Here is a 20,625-nt window from a genome sequence, read left to right as displayed (position 1 = left end):
AAAAAAAAAAAAAAAACTCAAACTTGTTTAAATAGACTTTTGTTTCTTAGCTTCGTGTCACTCTCTCTCTCTCTTACACACGCTCAGAAAATGAAGAACCGCAACTCTGGTTCTGGTAGAATCTCAGCCAAATGGATACCCATTATTTGCATCGCTTCCTTCATTCTTGGCGTTCTCATCACAAGCAGGTTCATATATATTTTTTTTTTGGTGACTAATATTTAGTGTTTACATGTTTCATGGTTAAAAAAAATAGAGTCAGTTTGGTTTTGATTTTTTTAAGGTTTGTTTGGGTTGTAGTTGTTGTTTGTTATTGTTGTTTTCGAAAGCCGACGAGGTTGTGACTTCGGATCGTTGGTTGCACAGGATGTGGGCCCCATCAGAATCCAACGGTCAGCTCATGTCTCACCGTCGACACGAACAAGAGTTACCAACTGTCGCCGACGATTGCAATACTAAAACGGTATATTTATTCATTTACAATAACAAAAATTCTCAACCCCATTTTATTTTATTTTTAAATAGTTGTATTTGGTATTTGAATTTTCGTTGTTTTACATTAATATATTTTTATTTGTTTATGTTTGGGATTGGTTTTTAATTAAAATCAGAAACCGGCACCGAATAGCGACGTAGTGGAGAGTATTCACAGAACCCAAGACGCAGTTCAGTGAGTTCGAATTAACTAGCAATTGTATTAGTTTCTTAGATTTTTTCTTTTTTTGGTTAACAATTATGAAGCTCTTAATTACTTTGTTAATAATTTGGACGCTTTTGTGGGGTTTTTTTTTTTTGTGGAGGCTTGTTAGATCTCTAGACAAGCAGATTTCAATGCTCAACAAGGAGTTATCAGCAACTCGGAGTTCTCGGGAAATGGGGATCTCTGATGGCTCTGCTGCCACATCTTTTTTGCCTAAAAATGGTGCACCAAGGAAGAAAGCGTTCGTAGTTATTGGAATCAACACTGCTTTCAGTAGTAGGAAGCGGCGTGATTCGGTTAGAATGACTTGGATGCCCCAAGGTAATCGTTACATCATATTATAATTGTGGAAAAGGCTGGCTACTAATCAACTTTTTTTACCCTGCAAAAGTGATAGTTTTGTGTACTGAGTGACATTTGTTTATTATTGTAGGTTCATTTGTTAAGATTGTCTGTGTTTTTATTTTGATTAGGTGAAAAGCTTGTCCAGTTGGAGCGTGAGAAGGGAATTGTGGTCCGGTTCATGATTGGCCACAGGTAAATTACTTGTCTGTTTGGTTCCTTTTGTAAGCGCTAGCTCTGTAATAGATATCCCTGAACAAAAGAAACTTTTGGTATGCTTTGGAAGCTGGATTGATCATATGCTTGGTGATTTCAGTCTGTTCTCTGTAGGATTTGAAATAATGGGGTTAATGGAATTTCTTTGAGCATTTTCATGCCAAAAATTCCAGTAAAATATATATTTTTATTTTAAAATTCAATTTGGTTCATTAAAAGATATAGAAAAATTTAATTTCTCAGCGAATTGACATTTTGGATTTCTTTTCTCTATGTTATAATCCTCGCAAATGTAAAAACTTAACAGAAAGCAGAAATTGCTTGATAATTCTTTTGTATGTCACCATGACTTCATGCCCAGGAAGACTTTAATTCCTGAGCAGAAGAGATATTTATGAGGTTATTATGAAATATTTCGATCAATGGAATCACTCCTTTTGCAGTTCTTAATGATGACAAACAAGTATGGGCAACAATACTAATGAATTCTTGGTTGCTTCATAATTATATATTTTTAGGAGCAAATTTGAGACAAAATTACTATCCACTAGCTCTACTCCCATTTTAAATGTAATTATGAGTATTGGTTAGTGCATGACTAGATTTCTGCATAAACTGTTCACCAAAATATGAACTTGCCTAACCTTTTGAAACTTTTGGTGCCTTACAAATTCACTGTATTGTGGGCAGCATCAAGAAGGCTTGATGTATCTGCACATTTTTTTTGCTCTTTCTTTCCTGCGTTGATGGTCCCTGAATATCTTAGTTTGGATTGATAGCAATACTTGCTTGAATTCTTCCTGTATTTGAAGCACCTAAAGAGCAGCTCCCACATTAGCCTTAATAATTTACACCATTTCTTTCCCTGTCTTCTCACCATTTTGTTGCCAAAACAAAATAGGTTTGCATGAAGCAAACTGTTAGCTATCCATTCATTTCACTGATATCTGCTACATTTGCTTTAACCTTCAGTCATTTAACCTGAATGCAAGCTGCTCTGCTCTGCTGTAACAAAGCCTTTTACTGAAATAACTATATTTAAATTATATAACCTTAGACCATGCCACAGAATATGACATGGTAATTCATGATGACTGCATTTGTATCTATAGGATCCATCAATTGTGACATTTGCCATATAATAATCTCTTTACAGTCTGTGCTATGTAGTTCTTCCACTGCTGGTTCTTTTTGTCAATAACATAATTGGTTTCACACTACTTATAAAAAAAAACAATTTTGGTTTCAGACTAGTTGTGTAACTTGTTAACTAATCAAGTCAATTATTCTGTATCAGAGACACTTTGGTGTCTCCCAGTCCTGGACAATCAATCTGCCCATTTTGTGGGAGCCTGTTCTGCATCGCATGCTTCATCAATTTAGTTTTAGAATATAGAATCACATTTTGATTTTTGACATCAGAAATTATGGTTGAAATTTCTTTACAGAATCTCTGTAGTGTATGCTGTGATCTAACATTTGGGCTCATGCTTTTTCTGAACATCTAATTTAAGTATCATATTGTCATTGTTTCTTTGTTGCTTTTACTCATGAAAAAAAATTATTTTGCTTTAAATGGAATTGAACTGATTGATATTTGGATGATTGGTTCAGTGCAACAGCCAACAGCATTTTAGATCGAGCTATTGATTTAGAAGAGTCTCTGCACAAAGACTTTCTTAGGCTGGTAAAAAGATGTACATAAAGTTGTGTATTAAATATGTAAGACATTCTGCCATGAAAAGGTTAACAAACTTTCAATACGTTCCATTATGTTGTAGGAGCATGTTGAAGGGTATCATGAGCTGTCTTCAAAAACAAAGATTTTCTTTGCAACCGCAGTTGCAAAATGGGATGCTGACTTCTATGTCAAAGTGGATGATGATGTCCATGTCAATTTGGGTACGCACGGCCTCAACATCTCTATTGCGTTATCGGAAAGAAAAGAGTATTTCACCCTTGCTTTGGTAGTTTGGTTGACTTTCTTACATGTCTTACTTCTGTAGGTATGCTAGCTACAACTCTTGCCCGTCACCGTTCAAAACCCAGAGTCTACATTGGGTGCATGAAATCTGGACCTGTTCTTTCTCGATCGTAATACTTCTACAGATTATATGTTGAATGAAAATATTACCATTCCCTTTGTTTCTGCCCTATCACTGTAGTGTCATGTTGACATTTTAAGTTCCTTTGTTCTTTAGGGATGTCAAATATCATGAACCAGAGTACTGGAAATTTGGAGAAGAGGGGAATAAATACTTCCGACATGCAACTGGGCAGATATATGCAATCTCAAAGGATCTAGCCACATACATCTCCATCAACCAGTAAGGTTTCCCATATGAAAGTGCCTAATTTGGTACCCTGTGAGCTGCTATATTAAGGGTCATGGACCTCATCTTCAAAGATTTTATGTTTAGAGCTTTTGTTCTGAGATAACCAATAAATTGATATTTTTCTTACCTATTAAAGCACGAAATTATTTTGAAACTTGATCACTATATTATATCTTTTTTCTCTGTCAAAAAGATATGCTGAAAAAAATTCATTGAAACTGGAACGACAATTTTGACATTATATTTGGTCTTTGCCTAGGTCAAAAAGATATTTTGAAAATTTCATTGAAACTTTGAAATTATGTTCATTAGTTGAAATTAACATAAAATTTTGAGTGTTCAGAAGACTTTGTATTGGCCCAAAATAATAACAATGTGCCCAAGAGTATTGAATCTAGTCAAAAGAGAACTGTTTATGGGTCTATATTTTCCTGGAAACGGCAAGACTTTTTGGGTGTGGTAGTGTTTATATTTGGAACAGTTTCACATACAAGCATTCTTCTTTGTGCAACACAGTTTAATTATGAGAGGTGGTGATTGTGATTGCAGGCATATATTGCATAAGTACGCCAATGAAGATGTGTCACTTGGTTCATGGTTTATTGGTCTTGAAGTTGAGCACATTGATGAACACAATATGTGCTGTGGAACACCACCAGGTACTGCTTTTGAAAGATATATGAAATTAGATAATACACAAAGGGGAAAAAAAGAGAATAATTTTCAGAACTAAAAAAGAGGTGGGGACTAGTTTACTGCTACTAGATGATACACCACAAGATAATTAACTTTGTTATACCAATCTGAGCTTTGATTTTGCCAGAAAGTCCTTTGGAAGTTCTTACTACTTAATACTTGTTGCATCTTGGGTTGGACGTTTAAATGTTGGGGTCTTTAGATTTTGGTTTCTAAATGCAACTCACCTCTGTCAGGCATGATGTGTTTATGGACATCGGTGTAAACTAATGGCTGTGTTTTCTCTCTTCTTAACTGAAATTAATGCTCCATTGTTGCAGATTGTGAGTGGAAGGCACAGGCAGGTAATGTTTGCGTTGCGTCATTTGATTGGAGCTGCAGCGGAATCTGCAAGTCAGTGGAGAAGATCAAGTCTGTTCACTCGAAGTGTGGTGAAGGAGATGCTGCTGTTTGGAGCGCTGTATATTAAATCAATTCAAGGTCCTTACACAGACAAGGTTTCAGAAAATTTATAACCAGGTTCAACAACATAGACACAGGCAGTTTAGAGCATTAAATTGGTGAAAGCTGTGCATATATCTATGACATACAAGTCCATACGCTGCTTCTTCAGCCATGTAAAAGCTGGTGCGCAAAATCCAGTGCATAAGTTATATGGAGCTGTTCATTCAAACTTTTAGCAGTTCAGTTACATCAATACTTGTCAGATATCTCAAGATAGGATTTTTTCTTTTTTTGGGGGGGGGGGGGGGGGGGGAGCATAGCGTAGCCCCCATTAGCAGAAGTAAATTACTTGTATTATTAATGTTTGGTTGAACTGGTTTTACTTTGTGTAGTGAAATACAAAAATCGCATTGCTTTTGCTGCAACACCATATTGTGTAAGTGTAATTCCAATTTCAAGTTTTGTGATGAAAATCATCAAGAGGATAAAATAAATAAAACCCTTATTCAATCCTTTATCATTATACCCTTTATCATTATACTAAAACACCAATTAGTTTTTGGTGTAGGTGGAGGTTGAACCTTAAATTTCTTATTCAATCATTAGAGACTTTACCAGTTGAGGTAATTGGAATCTACACACACACACACACACATATATATATGTTCTGAGTTGCTTGGGATTCCTAATTTCCTTGACTTTTTAGAAATTGAATTATTGAATATCCTTGCACAGACTTAAGATAGGCTTAAGATTAACTTAATGCACGATTATGGCAGATTGAGTTTATGTACTTGCTAGCTTGGACTTGTCCATCAAGCTTGAGTTTTTCTTAAGTACCACCTCTATGTACGTTTGGATTTGCGGCATTTGCCATATAATTTAAAACTAAGAGTATTTAGTGTTTGTTTGGCATGACTTAATTTTGCTAGCTTATTTTAGTATTCAGATTATCTTTGTTACTATTTATGGGTCCTACTACACTTTTTGGTACTATTCATGAGTCTAATTGTACTATTTCAGCTAACTTTTATCTTTATCTTTAATACTTTCAGTAAAAAGTATTCAGTTTTAACAAAATTAGCGAATTCCAAACAGGCTCTTAATTTGAATTTGTAATAAGTTTTTTAAAAAAGAAAATTTATTTATGAGTATTTTTAAGAGGTTGATTACATTGTGACGTTTGAGTTCCTAAATAAACACAATTCTACAAAGCTAACTATAATAGTAATTTATGGCAAGAGTTTTTTTTTTTTTTTGCTTAATCAACATTGATTAATATCTTATTGAGAACTGCTTATTTGCATGAGCCAAAAACTAAAAATTATTTTATTTTTAAAAGTCAGAAAATTAAATTATTTAAAATAAAGCTGAGGCAAAAAGTAGTAGGAGATCCACAAATAGTAATTTAATAAATGAATTATCTTAGCTTTTGTTTAACCTAAATAAAAAAAGAAAAAGAAAAAACCGCCAGTTGGTATTGGGCTAGGCCCAGTCTCTCAGCCTCATTATAAGGCCTTGGATTGGGCCTTGGCAATTCAATCGTAAGCGTGATTAATTTTTAAACGTTAATTAGAACTTAAAAAAAAATCCAAAAACTACTCCATCATTATTTTCTTTTCTTGAGTGAGTCTCGTCCACGGTCCACCTCGAGAGAGAGAGAGAGAGAGAGAGGCTCCGGAATCCGAGATTGATAGTAATCGGACGGTGACAGTGACGGTGACGGTGGTGGTTGAATGGAGAACTCCGACGGGTTCTTAGGTTTGCACGATTTTCTGGATCGCATGCGACAACCCTCCGCCGCCGATTTCGTCAAATCCATCAAAAGGTACTTTCACTTTCACTTTCACTCTCTCACTGTTACTTCCATTCAATTCCATCAATATCAAAATGCATGCTCCAGCATAGCCAAGCCAACACGCCAGAGTGTCTTAGGACTTGGACTAGCTTAGCTATTTTAACTTACGACTTAGAATTTCAATTTCAATTTCAATTTAGCATGAGATTTTGAAGTAGAGATCATTAGCTTAGCTATCTTATTATCTATAAAATGTTTGCAAAAATATCATGGAAATCGCTGTCCAACACCTATTTCATCTATGAAAATGTTTTAATTTCAATTTTTTCTGGTGCTTTAAAATTATATATAAAACATGAATTTTTTATTCAATTAACACGAAATTTGATGTGCATGTTAAGAACAAAAGGAGTGTGTAAATCAATGGTGATATTTCTAAAATATTAATTTGAAAAGTTATTCAGTGTTGTGATGTTAAATAGTTATACCATGTAGCTTGATCCGACCCTGAATAACTTGTTGAGGATTCATAGTCGACCACAAAAAAATTGGGACTAAGGCTTTTTTTGTTGTTGTATATGTAAATATATATACACGCACATATAAATGAAGTGTTAATTGGGGAATATATAGGGAAGCTGATCGGGGAGCATTTATTTGACTTATATGGTATGTATGATGTATCATAAGGATTTCCAGGCAATGGATGTAGAATTCCTAAGTTGACCTTACGGACATTTCATGGGGAAGTTATATTTTCGGCTGAGTCATCTTCTGTTATGAATTCCTTTGCATTTAGAGACTGTAAAGTAGATTGTGTAAAGATACTTCCCCTAAATTATTGAATTCCGAGCACTGAAAATGAAAAAGACACATAATGGAAATCATATAGAGCATCTGAATTTTGGTCACACTCTTTTATAAAAGTTTCAGAATTGTGCTAGTCGAACATATTCAAAGGAGAAATAATTTTAAATGTTGATTGCGCGTGTATGATCTTTCATCGAATGTTATATTCATTTAAGTATTCTATCCATTGACTAGGCATGTGAGTCATTATATGTGGAAGGAACCTAGAGAGGAAGAGAGCTCATGGAGTCATGATGACTAGAATTCTCGATAGCCTTTCCATAAAAGATTTGCCATGTCTTTGTTTATATATTTATTTACCTAAAAAGGTTCTTTCCTTCTACATATTTTGGTTGGTTAGATGACAATACATTTCCTTTTACAAAACAGTCATGTGCAATGTTTTGAATGTGATGTGTTCCATATGGCAGTTTTATTGTCTCCTTTTCAAACAATGCTCCTGATCCAGAGAGGGACGGTGCTTCAGTACAGGAGTTCTTTGCCAAAATGGAAGTAGCTTTCAGGGCTCACCCACTCTGGGCTGGTTGCTCAGAGGAGGAGCTGGAGAGTGCTGGTGAAGTGAGTTACTGGACGCTTACCTAGTATTTCCACACTTTGATAGGATTGTTGTTTTATTATGATGTCCTATTTCTGTTTTTGGTGGAACGCATCTTCTCTACCTGACCATATTATAGAACAATATTATTTATAGGTTACTGAAAAGGTCTTCAAAAAGATAACAATTTAATATATTTTGCAATAGTGAATCCAAGAATCTTGATCGAAATGACCAAACAACAATTCTTTTTTTGGTCCTTCTGGGAATTTCGCCAAGAGGTAATTGTAGTTGTTGAAGTGACATCACCATAGTAGATTGATTATAGAGACTTTTCAACTTGCATTTTACTGTCTATGTCACTTTAGCATGTATATTCATGAAACTAACATAAATGCTTACTGATAATAATGATACTTCAAAAAAAAGTACACGGAATGTAAGTTTAGTAAAAGTAGAAACAAAGAAGAAGGAGAGTTGCATTAGATAGTTTAGTCATGTTCAAAGAAGAACGATTAATGCACCAATGATAAAAAGTTAGTTAATTCAAGTTAAGGAAACAAAAAAAAGGTAGAGGAAGATAAAAAATAACATTAATAGAAATAGCAAAAAGAATATGTCAATTAAGTAAGTAATATAGAGTATGATTTTGAATAGAATAGAATGGTGGAAAAGAATACATGTGATTGACTTTGACTAGTCTGTTGATGATTCATAGCTAAACCCAAAATTTTGGGACTAAACGTTAGTTGTCTTAAATAATTATTATTAACAACAACTAACATAACTTTTTGAAATCCTGAAAATAAACAAGTTCTGAGAAAGCTACCAAACCAAATAGCATTTTCCCTTGCATTCACAGCTGGCTTTGCTCCCCCCCCCCCCCTCCTTTTTTTGATTCGCATGGCAGGCTTTACCATACAATGCAAACAATCTACCTGATTGCATAGAGGCATGACCCTTAACATTGCACATTGTACGCGCTTATTCTTTCCAAAAGTATTGTGTTAAAATTATAGCTCAAGCAAAGAAGAAATAAAGACATAAGGGGATGGAGAAAGAAGGCTATATGACTCTGGATATAATTTCTGATTTATGTTACTTTATAAATAAATAATATCTAACTTCTGTATTTGGGGTTATGACACTGCTTATCTTCTTAGAGTGTGTACAGGGAAGGCCAATATAACGGCCCTAATAGAACAAATGAACTCAGTATGTCTGCAATGAAGGTTGCAAAGTACTCATAAAAAAAAATTAATTTAGTCTCTGTTAAAGCTACCAAGTTAAAATTTAATTTCTAGGCTCCTAGGCCTCAGGCCTTTGGCTAGGATGGTATTAGGGTGGGTGGGTGTTGGATTAGGTTTAAATTTAACTAAAGAAAAATTGAAATGTCTGCGTGGTAAAAAGGTCTGTTTTCTGTTGGGAAATAGACTTGTTGGCCTGTTGTGTAGGTCTTTGTATCACAATAAGACTTCTTACTGATTCATAAAAAAAAGAAAAAAAGAAGAAGAATTTTCTGATAGTTCATAATCAGTTTTGATCCAATGAAATTCCCACGTTTCTTTTCTCTACAGTGATTTATGTTATAGTTGCAAAGGGTATTAATATTTACCAAACGTAATAGTAAGAAAGCCATATACACTATGCAGGAATACTTGATGAGTTCAAAACTTCGAATTGAAACATCTGAAGAACTTTACACAGGCTGGTTAAGTAAAGCTTTTAAAAGCTCAAAACCCAAGCAACTCTTTCTCACTCTTAATTGTATTTTTCTTTAAAATAAGTACTAACTGTTTACTATCCTAGAGTTAGTTTATGTCTTTATGAACTGAAACACGAGGTGAGCATCTCTGACTTCCTAGTTTTGGCAGTAGAGCTCTGGAAAACGAGTGGAAGCTACATAGATAAAAAGGAAGCAAATTCTGATAGCAACAACTAGCATATAACCTTTCTTTAACGATACTAAGGTGCCTGTGTTCACTGTTATGATCAGTAAACATACACACCATGCACCAGACCAAAACACCATCTCTGTACAAAACTCTAATGAGTATAAATATGCAGGTAGACAGGCAGGTGACTGTGAGTCTGTGGGAGTCTCAGTAGAAGTAAGGCTGTGGAAGCTTTTTCTAACTCCTTTTTTGGTTGGTTTTCTCAGTGATTACCCCATCCTACATATATGACCAGCTTTTCCTTTTCTCTTCTTCTTTCTTGCTATATTATTTTTGGTAATAAAGTACACTAACATTAAAAAAAAGCTCATTTAAAAAAAAAAAAAAATCCTTTGTATTTTTCTCAGTTGTGATTTTTTGAAGTTTGAACAGTAATTTTGATTTAGAGGCAACTTTTACAACCCTTGATACTGTGTACTCTTTGAGATCAAGAATTAGTAGCTAGTATGTAGCATATGGAGAGGGTGTGACCCAGGACACCTGATGTATACTGCAGGAATCTTTCTCTTGTGCCTGGAATTAGCAACTGGTTCAGAAATCAGAAATGACCTCAATTCTATTCTCTTCTTCTCTGAGTATGCTAAGCAACTTTATCTTTGGTAATTGCATTGTAGGGTTGTGGGATGGATTATGATTTCATCCAAAATGAACCAAAATAATGTCATTTGGTCAAGAATCAAGATGTATTTATTTTGTTAATTTTGCCACCTAAACTATAAGTTTTTGGGGCTAAGGATAACAGAATGTCTAATGCTTTTTCACCCGGAGAACTAATTGAATTGTTGTGGGCGGAACGAACAGGGCGCGCTTTGGAAGAAGAGATCTGTTAGCGAGCTATCTTATTGGGAATAACGAAAGCATCTCTAAATACTCAAAGTTTTAAGCAAGTTTTCAAGAAACTGCTTGAGTTTTTGGCCTTTTGCCCAAAATGGCTGATATTTTCCCATTTGTTGGTGCAATTATTTATGAGATCGTGTGTGCAATAGTTAACATATCATCCAAGTAGTAAGAAACTGGGTACTTCAGACTTACTGAACTGTACATCATTTGTTCGAATGAATTTTATGTATTTTTAATTTTTTGGTAATTTTATTCTTTTATCTCCTTTTTTTCTTGGGTGTGTTTTTTCATAATGTAATCTGTTATAGGATAATACTTCTTCCTAAAATGATTTGTTACCTCTGGGCTTTATTGCAAATGCAGGGACTGGAGAAGTATGTCATGACAAAGTTATTTACTCGTGTATTTGCTTCACATCCAGATGATGTAAAACTTGATCACCAACTTTCTGAGAAGATGGCTTTGATTCAACAATTCATTCGTCCAGAAAATTTGGATATTAAACGGAACTTTCAGAATGAAACATCATGGCTAGTAAGTATAGATTCTATTCAATACTCCGAGTCTGTGTGCATGTTTACATCCTTAGAGTGACATTCTTGGCATGTTTGCGTGTGAAACAAGGCATTTTTAGATCTTTTTCTTTTTCCCATATCCAATATGTCTTCAATGATTTTAGGCATGGGATCCAGCAAGACACACTCAGGTATTGTATATGTACTGTCTATTTCCTGTCCTTCTAACTCTAATTCCACTGTAAGGCGCAGCTTTCATAGTTCTTCAGCATGTGGACAAATAAATGTGCTAGTTATTGCACATACAAACTTATATGTGTGGCTTTGCATATGGACAAAAATAAGCACATAGCTATTCTTTCCCTACGAAGTTTTGTGACTAATTGCTTTTTAAGTTTTCCGTCTGTGTCAAATTGTTTTGTTCTTTTGTCCAAGATGATTTGTTATAGTTAAGCCCTCTCCGTCCTAAAGGGGTTTATTCTTTTTTTGAATAAAACTTTATTTTAGTATCAGTTTTATATCTAAATAAATGGAAATCAACCTATCCAAAAAAGGGGGGAGGAGGTAAGGCTGCTTACCAATCACCTCTCCTAAACCCCTCAAAAGTGAAAATTTGTGCACTAGATACAACCATTTTTTTTTTAAAAAGATCTAAATAGCATTTTGAAATTTAGTTTCCATAATAGTATTTTGGACAAGTATATGAATCAAAAATTGTCCCAGTTTATGCCAGTACTGTATATATTAACTGATAAATTGTGGTTTCCATCTTTGGTATAGATTGACTGCTATATTTGTTGTACTAATATTAATTATGCACAGAGCTGATACTTTACCATGTAGTTGCATATCAGTTATGGCCAGTTTGGATGGAGCTAATTTCCGGCCAATTCTACTCTACTTCCCTCCACTCTCCCTCCATCCAAATTGGGCATTATGGCACAAAATATCCCTTTCCCCATTATTTCTTTTGGATTATTTTCTGCCTATGATTTATTACTTCATCTTCCTCAATTCTGAGCTTGATTGACCTTTTTTTTAAAATTTCTTTTAAGAGCAAAGTAATGAAAATCCATCAAAAGAAAAAGTGCCAAAGGGAATTCTAGTACATGGTGAGGTATACAAAGGAGAAGCCCAAAAAATTAAAATGAAAGTATATATAATTATAAAAAAAATGGTCCAAGAACTCCAGAAAGTCCAGTGGAATAAGCCAGGGAAGTTGAAGTACAGTCATAGAAAATCTTCATGACTGAATACTTCAACTTCACTGTATGCTTCTCTTGCCCCTCAAAGCATCGAGCATATCTGTCTCCAACAACACTGCATTATACACACAGGAACAACGTTCCAAAGCTCCCAATCCCTTCTCTCACCAAAATGTTTCTTTCAACAAGACAATAATTCCAACACAGAAGGCACTACCAGCGACACACCAAACAAGCAAAAAAATCAGAGACCACATTTCCCAAGCCTCCCTACAATGGAGGAAACGATGAGACACTCTTTTCCTGGCTTTTGCACATAAAGCACCAATCCATAATGATCTTACCTAAAAAGCCAGCCTTGATGGAACACAAACTTTGGAAATACTCTGACAATGAATACCTTAAAAAAAAAAAAAAATCGCTTCCGAGGAATAAAAATCGTGCCTCCTCTTAGTGCTTTATAATAACTCTTCACTTTAAATCCTTGTGTCTTTGAGGGATCTATTCTAATATGTCTTCCTCCTGGTGACATAACTCTTTTGTATGTAGGTCATCCTCTAACTGAACCGTATCAGTTCATCCTCCAACTGAACCGTATCTTCTAATTCCTGATTATACACCTATCTGATGAATAACAGGTTCCTATGAAAGCACCCATTAAATAATCTGCCACCATAGTGTCTCTATCCTTAGCAATAAGGAAAAGGCTAGAATAAATCTCAATAAGGATAGTGTAACCATTCCACAGATCATGCCAATACCCTATTCTAAAGCCATAATCAATGACATTTCTAGTAAAGCCTAAAAAGCTGTCCCATCTTTTTCTTTCATCTAACTCATGAACTCAAATTAACTACATCTAACTCATCATCAAATTAAGAAGAACTTATATTTTCTCAATTCAAAAGAAATTCTCCCATGCTAAAAAAATTACCAAAAAAAAAAGGTATGATTTCATTCCGGCTGAAACAACGGTATAGGATTAAACACCCTGATATTTAAACCAGTACATGTCAAGGGGTTAAGTGTATGGAATGATCTACCAATGCAGAATATTGTGGAAGATATGGTATGATATTTATAACTATGGTTGAGAGTATATATAGGCATGTTAAACTTCAATCCTTAACTTGGGGCTATCTATTTCTACTAAATTGAAACTCAAGGTGTTGAGGATCCTCCTTAAAGTAATGATCTTTTCTTTAGCATGAAAAAACCAAATGAAGTGACAGGAAGAGATTGTAACTTGCTCCCATAAAAATTCAGTACCTGTAAAGTGTGATACAATTAATTTGTTGGTTTTTATTGCACTTAAGTTATGTAGATTTCACTATTGTGGCTAGTGAGCTCTAGCTTAAATGGCAGCTGCTCCCAATGTGCTAGACCTCTTGGTGTTTCCAACAAAGACGTCCAGTGTGCAAATTTGCCCACTCCCAACTATTAAATTATATGAAAAAAGAAAAAAAAGAGACCCTTGATGGTTGAGAAAGGTGGCTGCATGTGGTGGCACTTGCATCCATGTCAGCCACACAAACTTATGGGCATGAGGGAGGCATGCCATGAGCTGTGTAAGGCTCCTTGAGATAATAATAGGCCGTATTGCCTTATTGTAGTGCATGAATAGACGAGTTGGCTTAATGGCAGTGTGATAGTGGCTTTGCAAAGGCAATGGTTTGTGGTCATGGCTTGGCAGGTTGCAAGCCATGCATGTGTTGTGGGCAGCAAGTGCAGTAGGATAAACCATGGTAGCCTTGTGTGGATTTAGTATTGGGTAGGTTGTCATGCAGCGTGTAGGCTGTGTGACTGCTGCCTGAGTGTAGCATGATGGTTTAGTGTACATGAAATTGGGTTGTGGTTTGCATGGCCAAGAAAGGTTGAATTTGCATATGGGTGGTGATGTGTGGTTAGACTAGAACATGGCACTGGCACTGGCACTGGCACATGGTGGTGCATAGACTAAGGATGCATGTTGGCAAAGTTTTGGGGCTGCCATGGAAGAGCAAGGTCTGTGCTGGGCTGGACATGTGCATAGGTTGTGCATGTGTTTAACAGGTGGCAGTAGCATGTTGTGGCAGTTATCAAGCAATGGCATGCTATGTGAACTTTTTTGATGTGCTAATAGCAGGGTAAAGGCTCCAAGACAACAGGGCTGTTTGTCTCGAAGACTGCTCCTGTGATTTGGTAGCAAGTCAAGGGACAGTTATTTCCTGCACATAATAAACATATGCTGTTGGGGGTGTCGACAACATGTAAGGTTATGTTTGAGGCAAAAACCAGAGTGTTCATTGTGGGGAAACATTGTAATACTCTTTGGGTTAGTAAGCATTGGTAGTTGTCATTAGGCGAAGGGAGGTTTTGGTGAGGAAAAGCTTTTTGTGTTTCATTTGTGCTTTGAGTCAAAATAATGAAAGGTTGGAAGGTTTTCCATATGCTTTGTGTGTTTGATGTGCATGCTTGTTTATGTTGTGTTTACTTGATTCACACAAATTGTTATAGTGTCCCTTTATGTGAGTGTTGGGTGTTGGCTGTGACTAAGTAGGTATACTTAGTGCCATCACAAGGCTGAAAAATCTGGGTGCAATTCTGTCTTGTGGCACCTTGGAAGAGCAAGGTGGAGAATGAGGTTGTGGATTAAAGGCCCAACAAGTAAATGTGTAACCATACCAATCAAGGAAAAAAAAAATGTTACTATATTTGTGAGTACCAATTATGGGATAATGATGTCATTACAAATTTACCATTGTTGAAGTTATACATCATTATTTGTTACCCCGTTGATTCCACAAATGGAATACTGAGTGTTGAGTATTTGACAATTAAACAGAATCACTGGCTTCATGTTGGTCCTTCCATTTTATATCTTTTGGTGACTGCTAGTTCCCAATATAAAATAGTTCCCAATATAAAAAATGTTGGCTGAATCATGTCAAATGAGGCATATTGATTAGATCATGAATACAAGATCTGTTATATCCATTACAGAAGTGCATAATGGAACACCCTTAAAATTGTGGGACGTGAATCCACAAATGGCTAACAAACTAGTTTCTATTCCTATGCACTTTCTTACCCACTTAGTTGTAGTTGGAAACTGGGGTAGGGGTTTATGTTGGGGTCTTACCTGCATCTCATGCTCTGTTTTGGCAGCTTGCACAGAAAGAACTGCAGAAGATCAACATGTACAAGGCCCCACGAGACAAGCTTGTTTGTATCCTCAATTGTTGCAAGGTTATCGGTAACTTGCTGCTTCATGCTTCTATTTCTTCAGAAGATGTGCCTGGAGCTGATGAATTTCTTCCTGTTCTGATTTATGTTACTATAAAGGTGAGATTAAATATATACCGTTACATAATATACCTGTTGAAACCATACAGTTATATATCCAGAAAAGAGAGAGAGTGAGAGAGAGAGAATCTTACAATTGGTTCCAGATATAGGGTATTTGTGTTCAACACTAAAATTAGTGTCTTCAGTCTGTTTTGTATTCTTTATGTTGATTGTTGCTTACTCTCATAAGCATTGACTATGAAGCATGGACATGGGAGATGGTAAAATCTTGAAAGTAGGTTATGACATGGGGACAAGAAATATGTGAAATCTGTCAAAGTTTCAGAAACCAGACAGGACCAGCTGGTTGGACTAGTTGAATGAACTGCCGATTAGTCTTTATTTTGGTCTGATCTTACCTCTGTTGACCCCTTTGACTATGGGCTTCTTTCTTAAGGTTTTGTGGAAAACGTTTTACTATTGCATGTAGGAGGATTTGAACCCAAACATCCAAGTAGTTATTCAAAACCTTCACCAAGAATTATGTTAAATGAATAAAACATACGTATATAATTTTTATTTTACAAATTAATTTAAAAATATGAAAATTTTATATTTACAACTTTGAACTTCAAACCTAATAGAGGTTTATCACACCCCATTATCAAGCTGATTATTTATATATTACTTCAACTTGGCTAGATAGATAGATAGATAGATAGATAGATAGATAGACACACACACACACACACAAAAACATTTATAATGTCATGTTCTGACCCAATTGACTTGGTGACAGGACCTTGACCTCTCACTTTTTCAGTTCTTTCAACGGTCTGGTTTATAAAACATTGATGTCTATGTGCCTGCACGTCTGTATCCTAAAGATGCTATGCTTTCTAAAGTTGCATTTAAAAATAAAACCCCATTTTAAAAATTTGGATATCAGAAAGTTAGCTAATCTAATTCCTGATATTTTCATTGGTATCAGCACTACTACCACTCAGTCCTGATATATTTTCAGGTATATTTTCTTTTTTTGGCTGTTTGCTTTCTACTCCAGTACTCCTATAAAGTTTCTACTCGTTAACCACCATAGATGGGTCTTGAAACATTTTCCTTCAGATTTTTTTTGGTTATATATTTTATGTCTTCCTATTCTTTCAAAAGTTAGAATTTAAGGATGATAAAGTTATAGAAGTGATTCTACTGTGGTGATACAATCAAAGACATGTATTATATCTCATGATATTATGAAATGAAGTGTCCCTTTAAACTATATGTTTCAGGGGGAGAGGATGCGGAAGGTGGAAAGTTCAAAATATTAAAGGGCACAAAGCCTGATTTAGTATCATTAGTGCTTTGCAAACTAGTGGCTTCCATGATTCATAAGATTACTGTTGGTTAATGGCCCTTGAAATGTGGCATTTAGAATGTTGTACTTACAATTGCATTGACAATATTATGCAGGCAAACCCTCCACAACTGCACTCAAATCTGTTGTATATACAAAGATACAGGTGTCAATCTCGCTTAGTTGCAGAAGCATCATATTTTTTTACCAACATGCTTTCTGCTGAGTCCTTCATTTCAAACATTGATGCAAAGGCCCTTTCAATGGATGAAACCGAGTTCGAAAGTAACATGGAAACTGCTCGAGCACTTCTGTCTGGGCTTTCTTCTGATTTTGATGGTCAATCTGATCAAAGTGATTATAGTTTTGGAGGAGACATATCTAGAGCAGAACCAATGGAATCTAAACATCAATCTTTGAATGTTTATAAGGATAAGGACTCCACAATACGACCCAAATCATCTGAATCAAAATCCCGAAGTAAGGAGGTCCCATTTGCAGAAGATCAGTTAACAAAAATTCCATCCCTCTCGGATTTGGAGAATAAAGGGGCAACCATGCTTTTGAAGGAGGATATGGTAAGGCAAGCTTTTCGGGATTATCCATATGTTTTTGCCAATGTTGGTGACCTAACAGTCAACGATGTAGAGGACCTCCTAAATAATTACAAGCAACTTGTTTTCAAGTATGTTAGTCTTGCCAAAGGGTTGGGTGTCACTCCTCTTGCTTCATCCAATTCACAATCTCAGAAACAACAGCATCCAGAAGCCACAAAGGAACCTGAAGATACTAGAGCTGTAAAACTCAATGAGTCACCTCTTGCTTCATCCAACTCAGAATCTCAGAAACAACAGCATCCAGAAGTCACAAAAAAACTTGAAGATACTAGAGCTGAAAAACCAAATGAGTCAAACAAGCAAGCTAGGACTGATGGTGATTCAGAGAGAGTTACACTATTGGAAGAGGAAAATTTTGAATCCAAGTTGCCACAGGATGAGGCTCCTCAAGCTGGGGGAAATGATGAGACTTCACAATGAAGTTTTTCTTAAATCATGTTTCTTCTAAAAGTTTGTTGAATTTTTGAATAAATGGCAGTCATCAAGATATTTCCTTTCTCTTTTCCTGTGCTGAATGTGAAACTGTCAGTTGCTTTAACTTCTGTTGGCAACGAGTGACTGCCATGCTGTCTGATTGGGAGTGCAATGAGAAAAATCTGGAAAGAAATGGGAAATATAGCCTATGGCTTGGAAATCGTTAATTAGCATTTCCATGAAGTTACAAGGTCACTGCAACTCAAGTTGGCATAGCCTCAATCCTAACATGCAATGACATGTACTTGTAGATGCATGTTTGTAAAAAGGTTGTACCCAATGCATAAACTTTCACAAGGTCTAGGAGAGGTGATTGGTAGGTTAGTTTTATCCCTCCACCCTCCCCCTTGTTTTTTGGTAGAAGACACTTGTCATCATACCAAGGACTTTTTTTTTTGTAGTTGCATATTTGTAGAATTGAAAATTGATAAGAATGTATTAAGACACATGGACTATCTGGTTTTTGGTTTAGTTTGCCTCTGTGCCATTGATCTTCTTCTTTGAAGGGGGCACATTTTTGCCTTTTGTTTCCCCCACTTCTTTGTGGGTTCTTTTTTTATAGGCTCTTGAAAGGCCTTCTATAACCTGGGCCCCCATAGCATGCAAGCCCTTTTATGTTATTGGACTGCTATGAGTTCCTAGAGGCTTGACTGCTTTGCGGTTCTGTTGTCTGATTGCTCAAGTAAACCAAAGAGAGTGAATTTTCCACAGTAAGTATGAAAAAGGTTTTGTTAACTTCAATTTTCAGATTGTTACCTCTGGCTCAGGGGAAGAATATTTGTAGTACTTTCTAGTGAGCTTTCATACTATATGCTCATTCCGGACCCATATTTTGAATGCATATTCACGCAATCACTGCTTTTCAAAGTTTGTATGAACTACTACAATTCGGACTGCTTAGTCTGACTTTTGCATTTCTGGCACGTGCACACTAGCAGTCTAGCACCACGATTAGATTAGGTATGGACTTTGTAAACATACCGACCGCGACCAAGCATGAATAAGAGGAGCCCATGAAAACCATACCAGGATGTGTACAGTACAACTACCTGCTTAAAGCAGCATTTTTCAACAGTCAAAACTAATACGTAGAAGATTACACAAGATTATTTAATTTCATACATAGTACTTCTTGTTGTTTAAACTACCAAGCTGCCGGAAAAAAACAACACGGACTGATCTTTCTACTTCTTGTGACGCTTAACTTTTGCAGCCAAGTCTTTGGTCAATATATATAGGCCAAAATGTTTTTGAGTAGACGTGGTTTCTGGGTGGAAGATTGGTGTTATGCTCACGTTACACTCCTTAGCAAAGATAGCTGTATTGTCTTATGTGAAGATATGGAGGGTGAGGAATAATTGCACTTTTGAATTTGATAATGTGGAGATTTCAATTTTACTTTTCATAAGGTGTTGGAGTAGTCTTGAAAAGTATTCTCTTGTAGATTTCATAATCTCTCTTACTTTATTTCTCTGCTTAAAATTTTAGGAAAGTTTATGCATACATTGCTGAACATAAGCTTTTCTTTCTCAATAAAATAATTATTAAAAAAAATTAATATCTCACTTCTACTGTCCATATTAATAAGTCTACCTAAGCTTTCTTCCCTCAATTGTTTTTGCAATTGCTGTAGTGACAAATTAAAATTAACAAAGATAAACATTAAAGTGATATCACAGTAGGCTCTTGTAAGAAAATCAGTAACCACTAACCTTATTTTAGTTGAAAACAAAAATCATGAAAATAAGTTGTGCAGTATTTTTAGGATACTGAAAATATGTCGGTTTGAGCTTTGCATAGTATTTTCCAGCCATTAAAATTGGATTAGAATCTGGAGTCCTAGACCAAGAAATTTCCACAACCATGTGAGATCTAAAAGTTAGTAGTATAAAAATTGAGTTAAGTCAGATTGCATGCATGGCATCGGATCTCAAACCAATAAAATATTAAAATCGAGTTGAGTCAGATTTCTTAGGCATTTCCCAAGTTAATATTTATTGGGAATTGTCCTAGTAAAATTTTATACTTATAGAGTAAGACTTTTATGACTCTTTGACCAACAAATTTCGATATTCCATGTCATATCCAAACAGTAGCGAACAAAGCATTAAGACGCCGTCAAGGCTTGCGCACAAAACCAAAAAACTAGGTGGTGTTATTCCATCGTCTACTTAATACTTATTCGTTTGTGACCATAGGATAGGAGGGGAACAGCACCACTCTTTGGTCCTTGTCTGCTTCTCTCTGAAATTTTTCTCTAGGCCTTATTCCTTTAATAATTTTGTATCATAAAGAATTTGACCCTTTCAACACAGTCTTCCAGAAAAATTATTTTTCTTTGAAATAAATCGAATTTTATGTTTTGAAAGTATGATTTTAATTAAAATTAAAAAGTTGTGCATACGAAGTGTGCAATAATGAGTGTGTAATAAAGTAACTATGAGCTAATTTTCCAATAAGG

At 35.5% G+C, this 20,625-nt stretch overlaps 2 protein-coding genes across 7 annotated transcripts; both read left to right on the top strand.

The window, feature by feature from the left end:
• LOC142611534 (beta-1,3-galactosyltransferase 7) lies at window positions 1–5,159 on the top strand. Of its 5 annotated transcripts, none has more exons than XM_075783591.1 (11): window positions 4–188; window positions 301–463; window positions 612–670; window positions 801–1,021; window positions 1,174–1,237; window positions 2,873–2,945; window positions 3,040–3,160; window positions 3,265–3,352; window positions 3,460–3,585; window positions 4,144–4,253; window positions 4,611–5,159. In XM_075783591.1, exons 1-11 carry the CDS (start codon window positions 91–93, stop codon window positions 4,757–4,759), a joined length of 1,272 nt encoding a protein of 423 aa, XP_075639706.1. In that variant the 5' UTR covers window positions 4–90; the 3' UTR covers window positions 4,760–5,159. The 5 variants fall into 5 exon arrangements, with proteins under 5 accessions (XP_075639705.1, XP_075639706.1, XP_075639701.1 ...); XM_075783586.1 differs by having other exon boundaries at window positions 6–188; window positions 810–1,021; XM_075783589.1 differs by having other exon boundaries at window positions 7–188; window positions 367–463; window positions 810–1,021.
• A 1,175-nt stretch (window positions 5,160–6,334) lies between these two features.
• Window positions 6,335–18,694, top strand: LOC142613259 (vacuolar protein sorting-associated protein 9A-like). Of its 2 annotated transcripts, XM_075785513.1 has the most exons (5): window positions 6,335–6,562; window positions 7,813–7,960; window positions 11,096–11,266; window positions 15,600–15,776; window positions 17,190–18,694. In XM_075785513.1, the coding sequence occupies exons 1-5, from the start codon at window positions 6,471–6,473 to the stop codon at window positions 18,108–18,110; spliced, it is 1,509 nt and encodes a 502-aa protein (XP_075641628.1). In that variant the 5' UTR covers window positions 6,335–6,470; the 3' UTR covers window positions 18,111–18,694. The 2 variants fall into 2 exon arrangements, with proteins under 2 accessions (XP_075641628.1, XP_075641629.1); XM_075785514.1 differs by lacking the exon at window positions 7,813–7,960 and having other exon boundaries at window positions 6,423–6,562.
• Window positions 18,695–20,625: the final 1,931 nt, after the last annotated feature.

Source organism: Castanea sativa, chromosome 10, assembly GCF_040712315.1.
Source record: "Castanea sativa cultivar Marrone di Chiusa Pesio chromosome 10, ASM4071231v1".
Classification (NCBI taxonomy): domain Eukaryota; kingdom Viridiplantae; phylum Streptophyta; class Magnoliopsida; order Fagales; family Fagaceae; genus Castanea; species Castanea sativa.
Note: the sequence above shows the minus strand (reverse complement) of the source record. Positions and strands in the feature narration are given on the sequence as shown.